This window comes from Larus michahellis, chromosome 2 (assembly GCF_964199755.1).
Source record: "Larus michahellis chromosome 2, bLarMic1.1, whole genome shotgun sequence".
Lineage (NCBI taxonomy): Eukaryota > Metazoa > Chordata > Aves > Charadriiformes > Laridae > Larus > Larus michahellis.
Window position 1 is genome coordinate 154,601,314 of NC_133897.1, and position 22,406 is coordinate 154,623,719.

A 22,406-nucleotide genomic window follows, 5' to 3' on the forward strand; every position below is an offset into this window, starting at 1 on the left:
CAAAACACAATATAAAGCCAAAATAAAAGCTGCCCTTTTACTCTTGCTTGGCTTTGAAGCAAAGGGTGGGGAGCAGGGGAAGGAATCAGAACTGCCAGTTTCTACCAGCTACGGATCAGCCCTTGAAAGACTCTCATCGGAAACAGGTTCAAGCTGTCGGAGAAGGCAAAGGGTCCTTCAACTACAGCACCTTTTGAAAATCCATTCACCTTAAATCTGAGGGTCTTAATTGGAAACTTGGAGCCTAAATTGCAGCAATTCCTTGGTGCAGAATAAAAGCAGAGGCCAAAAAGTTGGCCTTTTCTCCTTGGGGTTTTTAAAAACATTGAAATATTTATAAAAGGTAAGTGAACTGTCCAAGCACTACAATACCTACATCTGCAAGCTAGGGATGGAAATACCTGCTATCTTCAAGTCAAAGGAACATTATGAAGGATAATTCATTAACAACACTGAGTGACGGAAAGCAGTAATGAATTGCAACATGTTTTATTACAAATTGCAGCCGTTTTGTATAGAAGAACAGAAAAATATGTCACCAGCCCACAGAAAACTAGTAAATGAAACTAAAAATGGGAAGGGAACTAAATTTCAGTCTCCCTATGAATAGCTGTAGGGGATTAGTCCTGGAATGCTTTTACAAGTATGTAAAAGAGACAGAGACCCCTCTCCAAACAGTCAATTCTTTAGCAGACAGCATGAGAGGAGGAGGCATCACTAGACTACATCATGTCCAGAGCTGAGCCCTGCAGGGACCTGCTTCTGGGGAAGGGAACAGAAGAGGCGAATGATGCAGAGCTTCTGGAGGTGAGGCAGGGTTTCTACCAGCTACCCCAGGGACTACCACAGGAGGAGGATTTCCACCTAAAAATCCTTTCTTTCTCAAAAGGGATCCTCCATCTGCTTAGGCCTTGCATAGGGAGTTGTGGTTTTGCTTTAAAAGCACTGAAAACCCTCTGACAGATTTTTTGAGAACTCCTGGGTTTCCCCTTTTGTTTCTCAAACACAAAAGCATTTTTTATTTTAATAGGGGAAAAAGTACATGAGGAAAAGGGGTCTGTAGCGGTCTGTGTGGCTGTTGTTCTTATCTGTCATCTTTCTGTCTCATTTTAGTAGGGCAAGCTCTGCAATTTCTTCCTGATACCTAGAGAGCTGCTACAGAGCCTTCTTTCCCAAACCAACTCTAAGGAGCTTTTTCCTAAGTCTTGCTGCAGCACTTCTTGCAAGTCTCTTTCTTCCCTGGTTCAAACCAATTCTGTAGGTTGGCTGAAGGCAATGTTCCCAACGTTCTGGCATTGCATCTCACTGGTGCAGAGGGAAAAAAATAAATGACTGTCTTCACGTCAGTCCTTTTCTCCAACTGGTTTTCCCAGCCACACAACTGAGTCAATCCAAAACATAAATACTTAAATCTTAATAACGTTAGTAGAAGCTTTTCCTAACTTTTGAGTCCTTTATTTCTAGGTATATTCCATACCTACCACTTCCTGGATTCTGCTTTTTTCATGTACAAGACTGCAATGGAATTGAACTTGAACACAGCTGCTGCTTGATTTTTCCCTTGCAGGACCTCCTTCTGTGTCAGAGAAAATGCAAAATCTTTTTTACTTCTGCAGTGAAGCTCACAGGCTCCACCTGTTCTGGCTGTATGGCCGTTATGGGGAAGTATCCAGACCCTAACAAGCTGTTATGATGAAGGGAGTCTTTAGGGCTTTTAAGCTCCCATGAGAGGTTTCAAAGAGATATTATTTTGTGGTTTATACATACATCAGTGTGTCTTAAGACACAAAGAAATTCTCTCTCCCCCCTGGATCATATCCAGCTATCATTATCTATCTCCTCTTGATCATATTTACCTACCTGAAAAAAACAAGTAATTACTAATGACTACTTTACTTATCTGTCAGACCACAAAAAAAGATGGATGTGATCCACCAAGAGAGACTTTTTTGCAGCCTAATGAGGATGGAAACTGTTCTGTTGGTAGCCAGACTAACTCCCTCCTTCACAAAAAAATGAGAGATGTTCTAAAACACCTGTAAAAGTACCCCCAGCACACCCCCGCTCCAGCAAGTGAAAGACACTTGTGATGGAAGGCAGTCCATAAAAATCCCTCCAACTGTCTTCTGCGAGGATCTTGCCTAGCTGAACAGAAAGACTTCTGCATACACCTTTACAACATTAACACACCTGAGCAGCATCCAGAAACAGGCAGGTTTTGGCTGTCAGACCCCTTCCAGTGCTCAATAGAGAGAAATCACAAAGCACAGTGGGACTTAACACCACCTGGAAGAACAATGCCAGCAGCGAGCTTCCTGTGGAGTGCGCCTCCTCCCTTCCCAGTGCCCCCAGACAATACAGGAGGGTGGTAGGGGATGGTAGGAAAGCCTTCTGGGTCAGCATTGATTTACTATGCATTACAGGGAGCAAATGATTCAGATTTCTGGTAACGTGGTAGCATAAGCATCAGCTGGATGGCTCAAAAAAGAAATAAACCACACGTTAAGATGCTGCTTGACTCTTAGCCCATCATTCTTTCAGAAGTAATGAATGTTAGTGCTGTTTCAGCAATGCTTTATACTGGGCTCCTTCAGGACACAAAAGAGAAAAAACTGGAGAGGCTGCTAGCAATTACATAAACACCCATTAGCTTTTTATTGAAGAGAGGCAACAGGTGGAAAGAAACACAGGCTGCTTCAGGAAAGACTTTTCCAAAGTTGCTGACATTGGGGGTGGGGGGAACAACTTTTTTTATTTCCTAGGGGTAGAGGGAGAAGGAAAGAGTTCATCTCTCTTCTTCACCCTCATCACAGTCTTGGCTTACCTGGACTGAACCTGTTCCTTAAGAAAGACAAACCTAGAACGAGAGCCTCAGCACGGGGAGGGGCAGGAGGATAAAAAGCAGAGGTGAGGGTAAGTATCTCAGTCACTTGGCAAAGCTAATCTTTGTTGTGAGCCATCTTCAGGTAACCAGCTCTATTGTTTTCCCCTAATGCTGCCTCCAACTCTCAGCTACACAGAGGGTAATAAGGAAAGAATATTTGCTTGCATGGGTCTGTTATTTCCTGTTACCACACAGGAATACATATTTCCATCTCTGTGGCAGACAGAGGTGGAGCTCTTGCTTCCTTTTAAATGTCAATATAAACCATAATTGCTCCCTTTCAAGATTTTTTTAAAAGCAGGGAAAGAGGTCCAGATTTTGTCAACAACATATTCTCTTCTTAAATCAGCACCTTATATAATTTTAGGTAGATAAGACCAGCTCTAAACTCGGGATCAACTATGCAAAACTAAGGAGGCCAGGGGGCTGACAGCACCCAGGGTTAAGGTCCTGTAGAACTGAGTCTAAGCAGCTCTTACAAAAGAATCACAAATCACCAACATTATCACACCCCAACTGCTCTGACCCTCTTAGCTCACTTTCCTTAAATCTCTTCAGGACTTAAATGGCATTCATCTGGAAAAGATTCTACCTACAAAGCAGTTTCTTGCTAAAATACTTGTTCAGGCTCTTACTTCTCATTACCCTAGTATTAGCTAATGCTAGCTCACCCCACCCTCTGCATTCAAACCATTTTCCCACACCACTGCTTTGACAATACCCCTACTGTCTCAGCACCTCTTCACTCTACCAAATTAAATCCATCTCATCATTCCCAGACTTTAGCAGTCCATCAAGACACCAAACCTTACCTCCAAATCAGCTGACAGTATCAGCCTAATACCACTAGATATCAACGGCATCATTAGATTTTGAAACAGCACCTCTTCCATACCATCTCATTATTCATATATCATCCATATGTCTCAGTAATACAACTCTTCATCCAGTTGCAGCACTTACATTTTTCTTTCGCTGCTGAAAACCCCACCTAAGAGTTGATTAATGCCATGTCTCTCTTCATGCTTCCCAACAATTGTCACTTAAATTGGACTGAAAGCTTTCTGTGGTGGGAATTTGTTTTCTTTTGGGGAGGGAGGGTGGATGTTCTGTACAGCTCTGACTGCACAGCAACAAGCACATGAAAAATGGTGCTGGCAAACATAATAACACAGATCCACAGATTACATTTATGAAACAAACTATTATTTAAAACAAAGGTTCCTAAGTGCTCTTGTACTCCTAGCTCAATAGCAGAGCTGAATCTGCAGGAAAATATCCACTTTTCCATGAACATTAAAGAAAAGACTGCTGAGATCTGCCAAGTTATGAGAGTCAAAAGCTCTGTGAGAAAATAGTAAGTGGAGCACCCAAAATGGAAAAATGACCATGTCTGTCCTAAAAAACTTGGGAAGGAACAAAATTAATGCAATACAGAGCGTATTTTTTCCACATGCTAGAACACAAACCCAAGTCCTGTCCATGTAGACAGAGCAAGAGAATTTGTTGTCCTGCAGAAGCTGACACGTGTGAGCTGAGATCTGTGCCCACACAGATCCCTTACAGCATGCATATGCAGCTCAAAAAGAAAGCTCGCAGGGCAACGTGAATGCTCTGCTCCCCTCACTACCTCCCTCCCATAGACGCCTGCCTCCCAGATGGCAAGCAGCCAAGAGACAGCTTGTCTGAGCACGCTTGATGGTACACAAGAGTCACCAAGAGCCATAGTAAGTTACTGGCATCTGGGGGCAAGCCTTGCCTTTTACTAGAGGGTACTTTGCGAATCCTTCTTGAGAAAAGCCTGAAGGCACTCTTCAAAACGCAGCCTTGATATATCCAAAGTTTCGGATGGGCAGATGGAAGGTCTTTGTCTTTCCATCTGTAGGCTCAAGGCTTAGCAGATCAAACCTATGATCAAACGCTACCTCTGTGCTCTCTACTGCCTGCCGTGTCAAACGTTTCATAACTACTTGTTTCAGTGGGAATACTGCTGGCTGCTTGAAATTTTAAGCAGATCAATTAAGGCTACATTAAAGCATATTTGGCAAGTACTTGAGTTACATGCAATAACAATTGCTCTATTCTGAAAAGCGATTGAGTAAAAATAGCATCTTCTTACTCATCTGCCCTGTTCTGTGTGCATCACAGTCATATGCTAGCTTTTGCTATTCAGAGACAAAACGCAGGCATGGGAGATACCCATCCAACCTCTAACAATGCATAGAAAACTTTCATGTGTCAAATACTGGTAAACATGCAAGCTCCATTTTATGTATGCAGGCCACAGACTTAGCTGCACAATACTAGGAGGTAAATCCATGCAATTCACCTGCTACTCCAAGCATAAAATGCCATATTGTTTAAAAATACAGACAGAAGTTAGTCCATAGAGATGGAACATTAACAAACTCAGGCTGGACATAGCAGGGACCTTATAAAAAGGATCCAGATATCTTTTCAATCTCCTCAAGTCCTCATAAAGGTTATGAAGATTTAACAGGTCTTTCCCAGAAAGGAGATCCTGCAAAACCTTTGGACAGCAGCTCTCACTGGAACTATTCCTTCCATTTCTGCCAAGTTCTTGTCAAAAGCCAACCAAATCTCCAACCACACAAAATTCTGCAGTCAGCTCTTTCAGTCGGGCTTCCAGGTGCTGTATTTCAAGACCAAGTAGTCAAACAACATCCCTGGGGCTTTTTCCTTGCCATCGTTCACAATCCACTTTAACTGGGCTGATCAGATTCAGGGAGACATTCACATTGAGAGCACTGAGATCTCGTTCCAGACTGAGATGGCTGCTGACACTGACCAAACGACCAAGAAGGATCCGTACTGCAAAGCCCTTCCTGTACTTCCAGAAGCTCGTTCATCATTAGTTACTCTGAATATCCCTAGAAAATGTGGGATTATTTCAAAGATTATGTCTGACCTGAGCAGTTAGTACCACCTCTACAATACTAAAAAAAACAGATTAAAAACAGCTAATAAAGATGACCTCAATATGTACCATAAAATGTGGGATTATTTTGACTACTTATCTGGCAGAAAGTTTTTCCACAGTAATCTGTTTCTGTAACTCCTATGGATGGTCTATCTGCCTCATCAACCAGTTTCTAGCTTTGAGAAACTGTCTGGCTTTTGCCTATAGGAATTACTTCTCCATATAGGCCTATCTTCAGCTAATGTAAATCAGCACAGTTCCCCCAACCCATCACTTTGGACCAGCCAAAACTGCAAAGTTTCACGTGAGCCCAACCTGCTGCTTATGTTGCTACCTCATAAATACTGCTGGCAACCTGCTGAGGAAGTACCTTCAAGATTTTGCCCAGTCTGTTTCTTGAATCTGCCTATCTAATGGCCACCACATTAGCAGCATTCGCACAGAGCAAAGCAGCCCACCAAATCAGTCAGGACCTGTTCTACTTCAGTAGAGATAACATGAATTTACCAGAAACCTCCCCTAAGGCTGAAGTCTCAAAGCACTTAGCTGAAGTTACACTGGTGTCTAGCTATCTGCTTCTGTTGGTCAGTAACAAAAATTAAGTGATTACAAATAGGCTGTGCCAAAAGCCAAGCCAGTGCTGAGCTGTGAGGTTCTTTGTAAACTGCTACTGATGAGCTGAACCCATAGGTTTGAGTTCAAAGCTCAGACAGAAATAGACAGCAAGGCCTGGCAGATACAGCAGCACACTGCTGTACCATCAGATTCCTCCAGAGAGCTGCTTGTCTTTCTAGCCTCTCTTTATCACAACTATTCATCATCTACTGGATTAATCAATTTAACAAACAGTAAACTTCTTATAACATATGAATTTTACAATCAAGAGTGTTCAAGCAGTGGGACATGCCCTCCAGCTGGGAGGTATTGTGAAGTGCAAGATAAGAGACAGCTCTGCAGCAAGGAAGTGAGCATTGAACCAGGTCAGGATGGGCAGGGAGGGCAGAGCAGAGGGGAGACGGGTGTAGGAAGAGGATACAGGCAGAAGGGGATAAAGCATTTATAGGAGGGATGTTCATTTTAGCTTCTAACTGTAAATTATGGGGCTTTTACCTTTTTTACCCCTTCAGAATTATCATCAGCAAGACAAAATTCAAAGTAACTGCGCTCCTGCTGCGGCTATCTCTGGATCTCCCTACATGGGCAACTGGGTAGCCATCCCACAGTACCAAGCCAATTACTACTACAAGCCATTCGCTGTCTCCAGAAACAATGAAAAAGCACCCAAAACTAAAGCCAAACACAGAAAGAGAAAAAATGTGAGACAATCTACTACACTCCACATACATCTCTTACACACACCTCAGCTGTTGGAGGCAGCTGATGATAGCAAGCCTTGTTTAGCATCAGAAGTATATCCAGAAACCAGAATGAGTAACTTAGGAATTTCATTCAGAATCAAACTAAACTCATAATTTGGTTGAACGCTATGCAAATCTTGAGTGAACAGAGAGAACAAAGACTCCTTAGTTGTCTACAGGACAGAAACACTAAGCCCAGAATAAGAAGTCCTCTTCTTGTATGGGTTAAGTTTGCTTTTTAAGATCCTCACCCCACCAGGATACTTACTCACTTAAGTTTACTCAGCTAAGGAATTTACTTGTGCATTTTTGACAATTTTCCTACTGGAAACTACTTAGTTTATGTATGGCAATATCCACTTGCCATCCCTTATCTCACAGACTTTAACAAACGCAGTAAACGTAAAAGACAGTTTCTGTTACACCTGCTCTTCAGGAGACAGATGCACATTATCACTATGCTACATAGACTTTGGAGCCTCAGCAATGCAGGTTCTGCCTTTGTTACAGCAACAGGATTTCTTGCTAAAAAGCAGGCAGTGACTGGACAGCCAAATTATTTCTGAAGCATTTTCTCATTCTGTTTTAATAAATGTACTGTTGGTACAAGCAGCTCTTGAACTCACAGTGGCAAGAGAGAGGCTCATTGAAAAGAGGACCAATTCAGTCAGTAAGTAAGGCAAGTCTACCACAAATCCTGCACAGGTACAAAGGAAGAGGAGAATACTGGCAAAGAAGGGGACTAGTGAGCTATGCAATTATCTCAGAGCAAAATGGATCTTAGTGAACAAGGCAATAAAGGTCAGTTAAGTTACATCATCATATGTATACAGGAACATAATTTGAGCAATGGATTACAGTACAAAATAGTCATTTGTTTTGCAAACTAATTTCATCCTCTGTTAATAAGAAGGCTTGTGCAAGCATCTACAAAACTTCTCCTGAAAAATGAAATCAAGTTTGTGAGATGCACAGACTTGCAACCAAAGAGGGTGCTACAGGAGATAAGTAAGAAAAAAAAAAAAATAATCAATGAGTAGACAGAGAGGAAGAGACCTAAAATAACGCGCTCTCTGAAGGAAAAGTATCCAGCATACACTGCAATTGTCAGTCACCAACTGACTTAGGCAAACTCCAGACTAGGTACCATTGTTGCCCTCTGAGGATTTCACAGTGAATATGGAGAGGAAGTAGACAGAAAAGATAAAGAACACATCAGGGTAAGAAACAAGTCTTCATTATTCCACTATTCCTGGAAGAAACTTGTCTTGCAATCACTGCTTAGGAGATTAGCTAGTCATGGTTCACCACAAATTATACTTCCAAGAATGCCTCATCTCAGGTCCTAATAGCACTACTATTCAATTCTATCATCAATGAACATTACATCAGAAATCTTTTCTAAATACTAGTAAGCCTACCCAGCATACAAAGAATGGCTCAGACACACACAAGTTAATTCTTTACTATGGCATCAGAGGTGCACTGTCCCAGACCTCTGCCTTTGCCCTACTCATGAAAGCTGGCGTCCGCTGAACACATGGCACAGAGATGGCTGCAATTCAGCTGTGGATCCAGGCTCTCTTTCTTGTCCCATGAATGATGCACAAAGTCACCAAAATGCAAAGGAAAATACATTTATTCATTCTCACTAGCATAACTAGTTTGCAACCTGGCAGCTGACTTGTTTTCAGCCCTGGCTTTCTCTCAACTGCCTAAAAGCTACCTGCTTTATCATTGTTCAAGGCTACGCCTTCCCTTGCACGTTTGACTGAAGAGCCTGGAAATGCCTTCTGTCCTTCCCCCAGTAAAATTCTTCACCTCCTACTGCTTACTCATACCACTGTATCCTACTCACTCTAGTACCCCAGCTGATTTGTGTAGCGACAAACTATTAGCTGAGAGCATGCAATTATTTTGCTAGAAGAAAATCCAGGAGAAAGCTTCTATTTACACACATTACAATTCTTCTTTCTTTATGTTTCTGAAACAGCATTATTAAAAGTCTCTTTCTTGCTTTTACTAGGTTATTTGCAGCGAAGAAAATCAACTCAACTAAAATCCCCTCAGGGTGGGGGGGAAGCACAAAAACAGGGCAGAGGAGAGCAAATGAGTGGGGGAATGGAGAGAAGTAATGATTTGAATGTTCAGCTGAACAATATGAGCTAGCAAGGTTCCATGTTATATGGAGACAAACAGGACTGCACTAAATACAGGCTACAATTCACCCCAAATGTCTTCCTAATGCCCTTTTCCTGTTCAGTCACATACTCCCTGCAAGCATATCAGATCCTGTAATGGAATGCAGAGTTCGCTTCAGTCCCCCTGCCCACCTGCTTGCTTCATCCAGGCGCAGCACATATTAGGGTCAATTCTTGCTGTTCCAAGTGATGAACCTGCTCTTTGATGCCAAGTTTAGCTCATGCTGCACACAGAACATGCAGCTAATGACAGCAACTCCCTCATCATTCTCTTTGTAGTCCTTCTGCCACAGGACACATCTCCAGAGAGAAAGACCACCCTACGCAAAGGTGAGGAAACATACAACCTAGCCGAGGCAGAAGCCACTAAGGGTGAGATCTGTAAATCTGATCTGCTTCGGGCTCTCCTGAAGGTCTCTCTCAGACCACATTTCACCTCATTTATGCAGGGCAATACTGTAGTTTCCAGCCCTACCTGCTGTGGGGAGCTGGCATTTTCTAGAGTGGCATTTCTACAGCTGCAGCCTAATGCTGGGCCCCTTCTTCTCCCCCAGTCCCATTGACCTGACATAGCAGACAGTTCCTCCTACAGAACAGTATCAGTTCTTATATGTTGGGGAAAAGAGAGCTGCTATCGTACATCATGACCCTGTCTGTTAACATTTTTATAGCTCAGTGCCCAATTCCCTCTCCTCTCTGTGTTTCTAGGTTGCCCTGGCCAATTTCTCCTCTCAGTTACCTGATGCAAATCAACCTGTTGTGGTGAGTGGAATTGTTCTGGATGCACACAAGATGGGCCAGACTTTGTTACAAAAGTGATCAGGCTGGATCAGACTAAAAGTCTAGCCCTTTATGCCGCTGCTTAAGGAAACAGTGTGAGAGCAGGGCATACACAAATTGATCCTCCCTTGGCAGGCCAGGAATGACCCAAGGTTAAAAGCTGCACGTGGGGAACTGTGTGTTATTTAAAAAAAAGGAAATAGTTTTTCTTATTTTAAGCACAAAACCCTACAGCTTCATTGTTCTGCCTTGTGAACTAGTTCCTTTTTCACCTTCTCCAAACCACTCCTCAATGTCAAAGGGTTCTCTTCATGGTCATCTCTTTTCCAAGCTAAAGAATCCAAATCTTTGTAACCTGCCCTCACAGAACATACCACATCTCTGACTGCCCTCTCCTGTATTCCTTCCAGTCCTGTGCCTTTTTTGGGGCGTGGTGAGCAAAACCGCAGGGAGCATTCAAAATACAAGAGCAATATGCAGTGATACAGAAACAAAGATGTTTCTTGCCTTCTTTTGAGCTCTTCCTGATGGTTCCTGAAATCCTATTTGCTCTTTTGACCACCACCAACCAGACTGTTTCAAAAGACTTCAAAATTACTCCATTTTCTGGCCATTTTCCTCCACCTTTGCCTTTGGCATCTTCCAGAACTACTCCCTCAACATTCTCTGCATGCTTTGAGCAAATAATTGAGGGCTGAGTTGTTCAACTGTTAATCTGCAAGGGTAAATACCTGTATCCATTCAAAGGCAACAGCTTTCATGAGAAATAACCCACAATAGCATTGCTTAGTCACAACCTCCAAGTATCTTCTGTGGACAGACAGGGGAGTCCTTGCCTCAGAAATCATATAGTTTGGACAAAAAAGAAAGACACCAGAGAGATGGGACAGAGCATGAGAGGATAAAGCTGTCTCAGCCAGGACAGCAGAGAAAATTGGCACCAGAACCACACAGAGTATCCCCAGCAAACCCAGAAACTCAATACTGAGTGTGCTGAGCAGTAGCCCTCCAACAGCTTTACTACCTCTGTAAATTAGCTGTAGTACTTTCAGAGTCCAATGGGCAAAACAAAAACTTATGGTGCTATCCATAAGTTATTGGATGGCGGGCGTGTTGATCTGCTTGAGGGTAGGTTGGCTCTGCAGAGGGATCTGGACAGGCTGGACCGATGGGCTGAGACCAATGGTATGAGGTTCAACAAGGCCAAGTGCCGGGTCCTGCACTTGGGTCACAACAACCCCATGCAGCGCTACAGGATTGGGGCAGAGTGGCTCGAAAGCAGCCCGACAGAAAAGGACCTGGGGGTGTTGGTTGACAGCCAGCTGAATATGAGCCAGCAGTGTGCCCAGGTGGCCAAGAAGGCCAACAGCATCTTAGCCTGTATCAGGAATAGTGTGGTGAGCCGGACTAGGGAAGTGATCATCCCCCTGTACTCGGCACTGGTGAGGCCCCACCTCGAGTACTGCGTTCAGTTTTGGGCCCCTCACTACAAGAGGGACACTGAGGTGTCGGAGCGTGTCCCAAGAAGGGCTACAAAGCTGGTGAGGGGTCTGGAGGACAAACCTTATGAAGAATGACTGAGGGAGCTGGGGTTGTTTAGCCTGGAGAAGAGGAGGCTGAGGGGAGACCTTATCACCCTCTACAACTACCTGAAAGGAGGTTGTAGAGAGATGGGGGCTGACCTCTTCTCCCTGGTGACAAGTGATAGGACAAGGGGAAACAGGTTCAAGTTACGCCAGGGGAGGTTTAGATTAGATATTAGGAGACATTTTTTCACTGAAAGAGTTATTAAACATTGGATTAGGCTGCCCAGGGAGGTGGTGGATTCACCATCCCTGGAGGTGTTTAAAAAAAGGGTAGATGGGGCACTTAGGGACATGGTTTAGAAGTGGCTCTTGTCAGGGTAGGCTAAAGGTTGGACTCGATGATCTTAAAGGTCCCTTCCAACCTCAACAATTCTATGATTCTATGATTCTATCCAAACACCTAGGCCTGGACTTACTGGCAAGCCAGCACAGATGATGTTTGGGACAGAACCTCTCTGTGGTTATCAGCTGAACAACCTGCACCAATCTGCAACTCTGACACCACCTGACTACGCTGCCTTACTCTGAGCTTCTCACTGCTGCTCTCCTGCCATAACCCTTGTGACACAGCAATACTGGGAATGGAAAGCACAAGACTGGCTACAAACAGCTTGCCTTGGCCTGGTACACTGAGTTGTAAATGAGAAGAACAAAGCTACATGACCTCCTTGGATGTTACCTGCCATGCTTGGACATCTCAAGAAAAAAAAAAAAACAACAAAACTCTCAAGAATTCTATTTTATATTTTCCATTTAAGCAGTAAACATGGGATCTTGCTTCACTACAGACGTTGTCAGTAACTTCCAGTAGTATGTTAGAAAATGTACTTAATGTCTAACACTCATCATTTGCTCACTTGCCTTCTCTTCTTGGTGGACAAAGCGCATGAACTTTCAAAGCACCCTTGCACACGCATCACCACCACCTGACAAGTTTTATCCTTATGATGGGATTTGATTGCATTGAAACAGCCAATTTGTGCTAATCAATATCCTCCTGGAGCTTCTGAGTCTTCCAGGTATTTTAAAAGGTAAGGCCAAATACTTATGGAATTGTATCTAAATTGGCTGACCTGAAAGCACTTCTAAGTTTCCAGGTACGCTCTTATCCTACAATCAAATTTCACCCAAGGGAAACGCAGCGACACACCAAGTCTATACTGTATGTTGATTCCTGCCTAATACGTGTTCATTTCTGAAAGCAGGGAGGGGAAAATGACCATACAACCTGCAAGCGTATCGACTCCCCACTCAGTCTAAATACACCCAATGGGACTTCAGTACAAAACATTCTTTGTTGCCACAGCTTCATTTTGGGGTCTCCAGTTCCCAGTGGAATGCACCTTCTGAACTTCAGCTCCCAGTCTCCCTGTAAGATGCCTGAGGAGCACAGTGTGGCTGTTCAAAATGAGAACTTGCAGTGCAAAACAGACTCCTGGCCTTAGATAGCTGCATTATTCCTTGGGAGAGGGATGATTGGCTATCTATCTTGTTAAAGACAGATGCAATAAACTGTGATGGAGCAGACTTTCAGATGTAGCAACCTAGCTAGGAAAGCTCTATGTAGTGGTTCAAAGCAGGGGAGGACACGCTGCCACCAAGCTGTACGCACACTAGCAGGGAGGTGGAGGGTGGTGGTGGTGTGTCAAGAAAGCCCCATCTTCTGAAGTTGTGCTGTTGCTGAGCAATAAAGAAGGGTATAGATGCTACAGCTCAACAGGAAGACTCACACATGAATGTAGATGGGAGAAGATCTACATTCCAGTCTGGAAAATCATGATTGCTGATGCATTTTTGCAATAAATGGTCACTAAATAACATACAGAACTGGTACCAAGACCAAAGGCTAGAGTTCAGGTCTTACTTCTCTCTATCCTATGTGCACCTCCACCACTGGTCTTATCCATCTCCTCTGCTATGACCCAATGTGACAGTTTCAACTAGAGCAGTAGATGCGTATCTCAGCCCTGCTTACAACTGACATCTTTTTCTTAGCTACATGTCGGAGTCCCTCAAGCTAAGGGTTGGAAACTACTGAAGAAAACAAGGGCATTGATGGAAGCACATGCTAGTTTTGAATGACAGAGTTTGTTACTTCTTTGCTCCACAGGCAATTAAGTGTGCTGAAAACCCATCTATTAGATCACATCCCCTGGAAACGTAGATGTGGAGACATCTAGTCTGAGCCTGGAGTGGGTGTAGGAATAAGACAAAGTTGAGTAACTGAGTATCTGTCAAAAGAGTTGTACTTTTGGGCACACCCTGGAACAGCATGATAGGTACCTACACTGGACCTGCTTCAAAGCTCTCCTTCGGATGGTCTTGTGTTCGCTTTAACATTTGTCACTCAGTTTAACATTCTACGAGGTCACCGCATCTCAAGTCTTTGAGGAAACACATTCAATATCTGCTGGAGTTCGTTAGGCACTGAAGGCTTTCCACCCAGGTGTATCTCATTGCTGAAATTCAGATCGCTTTGACAGAAGTTGGTTACACGCTACAAATAACTTCAGTCTTCCAGCAGTTAACCTTGACACCACACCCCAGAATGCCCTAATGTCCTTTGAGTCTCTGGTCCCCTTGAGGATTACCAAGGGGTAAAGCCAGAGTCATTGTCATTTTATGCCAGCAAGACTCCACTTCTTAGTAAAAACTATTCTCAGTAGGCAGATCCAGAGCATCAGTAGCATGAGCCCCCTACAGAAGAGCCACAGGACAGTAGAATTTTACATTAACTTTCAGGAAGAGACTAGCAACAACTGTACGTATGCACTTTCCAAAGCCTATACACAGAAGGAAAGGCCTTAGACTAAACTTCACTAAACACTTACTATGAAAGAACTCCATGATATAATTAGCGCTTTTTTGCTCATGAATCTCAAAGACACCACAGGTCAAAGCGGCAGGGGATCCGACAGAACTGTGTGGGATTACCCGCAGGCATACATTATCTGGTGGGTGCTGTCAGTCTCTCACTTTCTTGTGCAATAAACACTGAGGGGGAAGAAATCATCATTTCTCTTCCCCTTTACCTCTGCTGCACAAGAGCAAAAAGAAAAAAAATAAATTTCACAACACTGTTGCAGAGATCAAAAGCCTTTTTCTACTGGCTCTGACCTAGTTCTTTCATTCTTACTAGAGGAAAAAAAAAAAAACAACACTTAAAGGAACATTGTCAAAACTGTTAGGTCTAAAAATAGACTTACCTTGGCAGTGCTCCCATCTAGATGGGCTCATATTAAGGAGTGCAAACTCATTTTCCCCATACACACACCAATCCTTTCATCAACCTGGAAGCACTGGTACTATGCAGCCCAAAGGACCTCCAAGGTCCACATAATCTCTTTTGGGACACTCAGGTATTGATTATATATAGCTGGCAAGGAACTGTAGTATCCTCCAAATTCCTATTCTGCATTTGCAAATCCATTGCTATCAGCTATCCCAGTAAAAAATTTGGTATATTTTCCTCAAGTAAACTGCTGGACAATTGTTGCCATAACTAAACTCCAGCACTCCATGCTATAACACCATTAAAAAGAATCAAGTTTGAGGAATAAAGTGAGATCAGAATTTTTCAAAGATTCTCCATAAACTAGAATTAACAAAATATTTTCACTTTGGTCACACAGAGCATTTCAGAAAAGAGAAACAAAGAGTCCCCGGGTTCGTGGCCGAGGCTGACAAACGGATAGCTTCCACAGAACAATAGCCGTGGCAGAGCTGGTGGGGCACCGGATGTTGGCTCTGGCCAGGAACTTCCATGCTCCAGGGTCTGTGGTTCCCTTGTGCCCCAGGGACCTCTCCACTCCCTGCCAGTTGTATCCCAGAGCCAGCCACTTGTGAGTTCACAAAAGAAGCCAGTTGTCCCAGCCATCCACGAGCATTGCTACACTCTATAAAAAGATCCGAAGACCCAGGAAGACCATCCTAGCCAAGGTCCCAGCCACCACCACAGAGACTAGAAGGCCAGACAACCTCAGCTTAAACCTGGTTTTCAGGGCTTTCCTTATTTCCTAGCTTCCAGTGATGATGTACAGTAGATTATGCTCTCAAGATCCCAAGCAGCAAACCAGGAAAGTGTTTTTTTTCCAATGAAAACAACAACAACAAAAAAATCAAACAACTAGGAAAAAAAAAATCAAAACAGTCTGTGTTTCCTGAGTCCAAGACATTTTGAGTTCAGCAAATTGGTATTTTTCTACAAAACTATCAATTTAGAAGGTTCCACAGCAACTTTACTTTTGACTAGAGTATAATCTGCACACCATGGGGATCAAAGCCATGAGGGACATGTAACCTCTCAGCTTCCCAAACAGAAGCTGTAATGCCACACGTTACCTGCCAAAAGTCACAGTTCATGAAAAGAAGACGACTCACGCCCAGGCCTCGAATACGGCAGAAGATGCATTAAGATAAAAGCATGCTTTTAAGCACAGTCACACAAAGAAACATAGTTCCAACAGAAAATGATGGATAAGAAAAGGCCTTAAATGTGCATGCACTACACTCATACAAAGCAGTCACAGCCACATGGCTACTCGCACTGAAGATATAAGTAGTCATCTTGCTGTGCTAGTGTGAGGGTGACAGAATTATGCAAAGGCAAGGAAGTTGAGGGAGAAAAACCCAAAATGGGAGGAAAGCAGAACATACAGACAAGAATGCCTGTTCTGAGAGACCGCAGCAGGGATGCAACCTGGGGGAAGGAAGTGGGAAGAAGGAGTTAAAGAAAAAAAATCCCTTCTCAAGAGAAGGGAAAGGCACTGCTTCCCAAAGCTTTAGCAGAGCTTTCCTTCATTAATATTTACAAAGCTTTTAGAGATTCTCAGATGGAAGGCACTGCAGATATGACAGATATTATTACAGACCTGAAAAGATCTAGCAAACAGACTGAGAAGGACTTCACGTGAATAAAGGAGGATGACATGAGAGAGCACACTGAAATAGGGGTTGCTGCTGGCATATGAACCATCTGGTGCATGGCAGTCCATTTCATTTACTTACTTACCCACTACTGGGCATGCATGCCCACTTCACGTTGTTCAGTTTTCACCACCGAAGAAGCAATGCTTTTATTAACAACCACTACCTTCCTTCTTTACATCAATAGTTTTCAAAACTGCCATTCAGTAAAGCAGCCTATGCATAAGAAATCTGTTTGACTCATCGTGAGGCTTACGGCTTAGGATGGACAGCTTTGGACACACACAAACACCTTTTGAGACATAGTGGGTTTGTTTACCTTAAATTGAGTTTGCTTAGGAAGCTGTTTTTCAGGGATGTTAAGCTGCCCACTGCCTTCAGTAAGCCCAAGGTTTTGCTGGACTACTGCTTGCGCCGCTCACTTGGGTACTCAGCAAAAGACAGCTTCAGCATGATTTTCAGCAATAAAGTAAGTGGTCTTTGATGGAACTGTAGATCTCAGCATACCTGAGAAACAAAGCTCAAGGCTGTCTCAAGACGAGCACCCCCAAAAAACCCCAACATACCCCACATTAAGCACAGGTCAGGGGTCAGATGGCTAGTTTTCACACCACGGACTTCTGAAATTTTCCCAAGGGCACAGAAGAAAGCAAGATGGGACCCAAACACCAGGATTCCCAGTGCCTTGCTCTACAGTGACAGAAAACCTGGTCTAGTGGGAGGTGTTCCTGTCCATGGCAGGGAGGCGGAACTAGATTATCTTTAAGGACCCTTCCAACCTAAACCATTCTATGATTCTATGAAAACAGAATGAATTTGGGAAGCCGACAGCAAGAAAAGGGATTTGCCATTTCCTATACACCTACTCACATCTCTCCTCCAACTTCCTGAAAGCCCCACGGAAAGGGAACACACAGCCAGTGCCACACTGCCGCAGGAGCCCAGCATCTATTGGAAGACCTCAGCAAAACATCCACCTTTCCAGTTCTTGGTAGGCACCACCTGAGTCACCAGGCGCTTCCCCAGGAGCGGGCACCTGGCGAACCTCTCAGAGGTTCTCGGTGGGCACCTCACGAACACCTCGCAGCTCCGGGGCACCTCGGCGCTTGGGCTTCTGCATCTCCTACGGGGCGGAGGGGCCGAGGACTCCCCGGCAGCTGTTTGAGCTTCGTGGGTATCGCGGCCTCGGGGCGCTTCGGGGATCGGGGCGGCACCGAGGGATGGCGGCGCCCCAGCTCCAGCGGCGGCGGGGCGGAGATGGCGCCCGGCCGGCTGAGCGGGACCGCCGGGGACACTTCGGCGGGAGGCGGCGCAGGTCCGTCCGCCCCGGCCGGGAGAGGCGGCACCTCCGGGCCCGCCGGGAAGTTGCCGGACTGAAGCCTCCGGCTGCCGCAAGCGGCTCGGGCAGAGCCCCCGCAGCCCCCCACGGGCGAGAGTCCCCGGCCCCGCACCACCTGGCCCGGGGGCGGCCGGGCCGAGGGGGGCGGCCGGGCGCTCCGCTGGCGAGGCCGGCGCGGCGGGCGGCAGAGCGGCCCCGCTCCGCCTCACCGGCGGGCACAGCTCCCCCCCCTCCCCGCCCCGGGGCCAAGCCGGGCCGGCCCCGCCGCGGCGCAGGTGAGTGCCCGGGGGGGAGGAGACAAGGACGGCGGGGGCGGCGGGCAGGGGACGCGGAGCCCTTACCTTCCACCGCCATCCTCCCGGCCTCGCATAGTGCGCCGGCCGCCGACCCGGCCCCGGCCCCGCCGCCGGCGCTGCCCCGGCCGCCCCCCCCCGCCCGCGCGCGCGGGCTGGGCTCATCTGCAGCCGCCGCGATCAACCTGCCGCGCGGCCGCTGACAGGCGGGCGGGGCCGCGCGCCCGCCCCACCGCACCCTGGGAAATGTAGTCCCGGCCCGGCGCCGGCGGCCAGGCCCCGGCCCGCTCTCACCGGGGGAAGCGCGGCGCCCGCAGGGGCACCGGCCGCCCCCACCGCCGGAGAGGCCCGGCGGGATACTGCGGGGACTTGGCGGCGTCGGAAGGCTTCGCGTTTAGCTGCGGGGCAGGCGGCGTGGGTTGGGCTGTGGGAGGCTGGAGGGATGGTAACCACCTCAAGGTGTGGGAGGGACGGGGCTGAGCGGGTACCCTGCCCACAGAAAATGCCGTTTCTCAGGTGCACAGGGTGTTGCTCAGTCCCTGCGACTACCAGCCTGATGGCTCCAGGGGACTCGGGTGTCAGCCTGTCCCGCCGCTCTCCCCAGGGCGGCCGGAGGTTTTCCGCAGGGAAGGAGGAAGACGCACAAGGAGCATCAGGAACCCCGTCAGCGCCTCACCCCGGAGTGCGGCCCAATGCCTTTCTCTGTTCTCTATCTTTGTCCTGTCCAATCTGACAGATTGTCCAAAAAATCCCGAAAATGGAGGCAAGTAGGGACACAGTGACGGAGCCTTTGCTTTAAGTCCTCGCAAATCTTACACCAAACAACCTGGCACCCTCAAGATCTGTCCTAAAATGATTGATGTCCAAAAAACAGTTACATGTTTGTATCCTTTTCAGTTTCATTATGAGATATCAAAAAAGATTTTGAAGATTTTTCTCCGTAAAAAATACTGATTTTTTTTTGTTTTACACAGAATCACAAAATCACAGAATGGTTCGGGTTAGAAGGGACCTTAAAGATCACCTAGTTCCAACCCCCCTGCCATGGGCAGGGACACCTCCCACTAGACCAGGCTGCTCAAAGCCCCATCCAGCCTGGCCTTGAACACTTCCAGGGATGGGGCATCCACAACTTCCCTGGGCAACCTGTTCCAGTGTCTCACCACCCTCAGAGTAAAGAATTTCTTCCTGATATCCAATCTAAATCTACCCTCTTTCATTTTGAGGCCGTTACCCCTTGTCCTATCATAACACGTTTTACATGTATCAACCAATATTAACCTACTCAGAAAGAGTCCATGAGTTCCTTCACTCACCACAGTTATATCATTACTAAAATTGAGAGGAACAGCAGAGGAACCGGGTATAGAAATACAGATAGGGCATGAAAACATTTTCACATGTTCTTTTTGTTTGTCAGCGGTGGTTATTGCGGCTAAGAAGTGTTATTCATGACAGGTTATTTTTGCAAAACAAATCTCCATGAGTTCAAATTAGAGTGCAAGCACATACAATAAGCAAATGAATAAGGTCTTCATAAACCCCAGGAATTTTGACATATCTGAAGTAATTAAAATAAATTGGGGTCTTCATTATTTATTTCATGAAGGAAAACCAGACCCTGTACAGAACGGCCTTAAAGCCCAACTCTTTCCTGAAGCCTTCTATTACCGACTTTGCCCTGAAGACCTCACTTGTTCTTTGCTCTCATATGCATTTGAACTATTAGCCTTTGTGTTGCATATGAGTCAAGATACAAGCTCCCTGGAGCAGCAGCCTTGTCTTTCACATGTTTACAAAGTGGTAGGCAAACTCACAGTCTATTATAACGATTGAGAGGGTATGCTGGTATTCCCAAGCACAATGCAATCACACAGCTGATTCCATACGCTGGGTGAAATGGGCTGATCCTCACATACTTTCTGTCATGAAAATAGGGTGTTCCTAGATTTCACAGATTTCAAATATATGTAATACACACATACAACCTTCAGCAGTGTGTTCTCAACATCACTACATAAACTTTTGTGATTTTGATGACATTTTGATTAAGCTGATGTGTTCAATTAATCATTAATCATTTATTTGGTCATGACAATATTTGGAGGTATGTTAGAGTAATTACCTGGCGAACACATTTGTGAAGCAGTGCTTTCTCAGTTAGAATGATTTAGAAGCCACAGAGAGAAGAAATCAAACTCAGAGTTCAAGTGGCATGGATGTGGAGAGCTGGAGTCCTATCCCCATTAGTATGCTGAATTTCTGACTGGTAACTATATTCCAGCTGTGGGCCCTGAGGACATCCCCAGTGAGTACAATTTTACAAAGCCCTTTGAACAGCCCTGTAGTTTTTAATTACGACTTTGTGCCTGCTGAAGAACAGCAAAATTATGGCTGTGACTAGATAGCAAATAGGCCATGACAGATGTTAAAAAGGTGTAGTGTTTGATACCTAATGTTACATGATAGGTAGTGAAACCTAGTATTTAACAGTATCTGAAAACATCAGAAACTTCTCAAATTCTGGTCAAGACTAGGCAAATTGGAATGTAATGTATGTCACTCATTAGAGAAAAGAGGCTGTAAATTGATTCAATTAATCTATGGTAAAGTACAATCTGTTTTGAGCAGAGCTTTCAAAAACATCAGTGAGAGCGAGCTAACTTTCTAAAAACACCCTGCTAAATTATAGAGTAGAAAAAGACCATCTTCCTCTGCTCAGAAAGAGCTATCTCATCACGCTTGCTTGCCTTCGTGCTTCTCTTTTTACCTTGCCTCTCTCCAGATAGGTTTCTTCTAAACTTGCTCTTAAAAGTGTAGCAAACTCCCTTTAAACAGACTGGGTTTGTCACAGCCAAAGTCAATTTGCTGTGTGCTTTGCCCTAGGTCAGCAGATGAAATAGGCAATACTGACCAGAAGCTCCTTAGCCATTCGAATTATTTCTAGGTAGGACTTCTGCCAGCTAACGTTAGATGAAAGTACATCCTTCTACAGCGTAGCTCTACTAGAAGAGTTCTGAAGTCTAAACAAGATGTTGTGCTTGTATACTTCACTATCATCCATCATCATTTTCCCCTTTTTATTCTCCTTTTTACCTTAGAGAAATTCAACAGTCATTAAGCTCTATGCAGCCCTTTGTGCTCTTAAGTCTTTCTGTAAAACAGTCAAATTCTCACTCATCTTCACCTGATGACATTGTTACCAAGGTACTTCTGCCGTATTCTTGTGACCCAGGATTTTCAAACATGGTTAATTATTTTGGGTGCCCAAACACATACATGGAGCCATCTTTCCGGGACAGTGGAAGAAACATCTTAGAATAATTGACCTCAAGTCAGGCACCAAGTGTCTCCAGTGGCGAGCAGCATCACAGCCACGACTGCACATTTTTGGCTGTGATTCGCTTAGCTGAATGGGCCTCTGCTGTGATGGTGAAATGAAAACCATTCAAAGTTTGTCATCAAATGCAAGTGTGACAGAAATAGCCCTATCACAGGACCATCCCACCTGCCTAACAACTCAGTATCCGGACTTTTACATTCCCTTGTGTATTGCTGGGAATCAGTATGTTGAAATGAGTGTATTTTTCAAAAGTAACTGATGATTTGTGCATTTAGATTGGGGGAAGGCGTGGGAGGAGCGTGCATAGGACTATACAGACTTGATATTGATGGGGAAGAAGAAGTGGGGTTTTCCACTTCGGTACCTCTGCCGTTACTGAGATCTGGAGGAGGAAGAAAGAAGGGTTGTACGGTGGTTCAGGAACACTTTCAGCACACGCCCAAGGCCATGAGGTGCACTGTAATGAAAAACAAGGAAGTTTCAGCAGAAATTTTATGGACACTACAGCGTAGGAGGTAGCTGGAAGTTCAGGTGTGAAAGCTGTAAGTAGAGAATTCCTGTCCGATTCCCCTCCCTTAGTCAGAGGCAGCCACGTGACTGGAAAAACAGCCTCAGGGATACTGGGTGCTAGATCTGGAGTAAGAGGAGGAGGGTGGGGAGTTTCTATGCATTCTCGTTTTTGCTGTAGAAAGTGGCGTTTCCTGAGAAGAAGACCTACTGAGTCTCACGCAAATACCTGAAAGGTGTGGGGAGAA

General features: G+C 45.2%; 1 protein-coding gene and 1 long non-coding RNA gene across 5 annotated transcripts in view; one reads left to right on the forward strand and one right to left on the reverse strand.

The window, feature by feature from the left end:
• SAMD12 (sterile alpha motif domain containing 12) overlaps positions 1–18,487 on the reverse strand; it is a 190,613-nt gene extending 172,126 nt beyond the window's left edge. For all 4 annotated transcript variants that reach the window (XM_074577741.1, XM_074577740.1, XM_074577739.1 and 1 more), the window contains exon 1: positions 18,357–18,487. In XM_074577741.1, coding sequence (XP_074433842.1) covers positions 18,357–18,369 — 13 coding nt within the window. In that variant the 5' untranslated portion in view covers positions 18,370–18,487. The remainder of the gene's footprint in view (positions 1–18,356) is intronic.
• LOC141739787 (uncharacterized) overlaps positions 17,550–22,406 on the forward strand; it is a 31,998-nt gene continuing 27,141 nt past the window's right edge. Inside the window, exon 1 of the long non-coding RNA XR_012585790.1 lies at positions 17,550–17,667. This is a non-coding gene — a long non-coding RNA (uncharacterized LOC141739787). The remainder of the gene's footprint in view (positions 17,668–22,406) is intronic.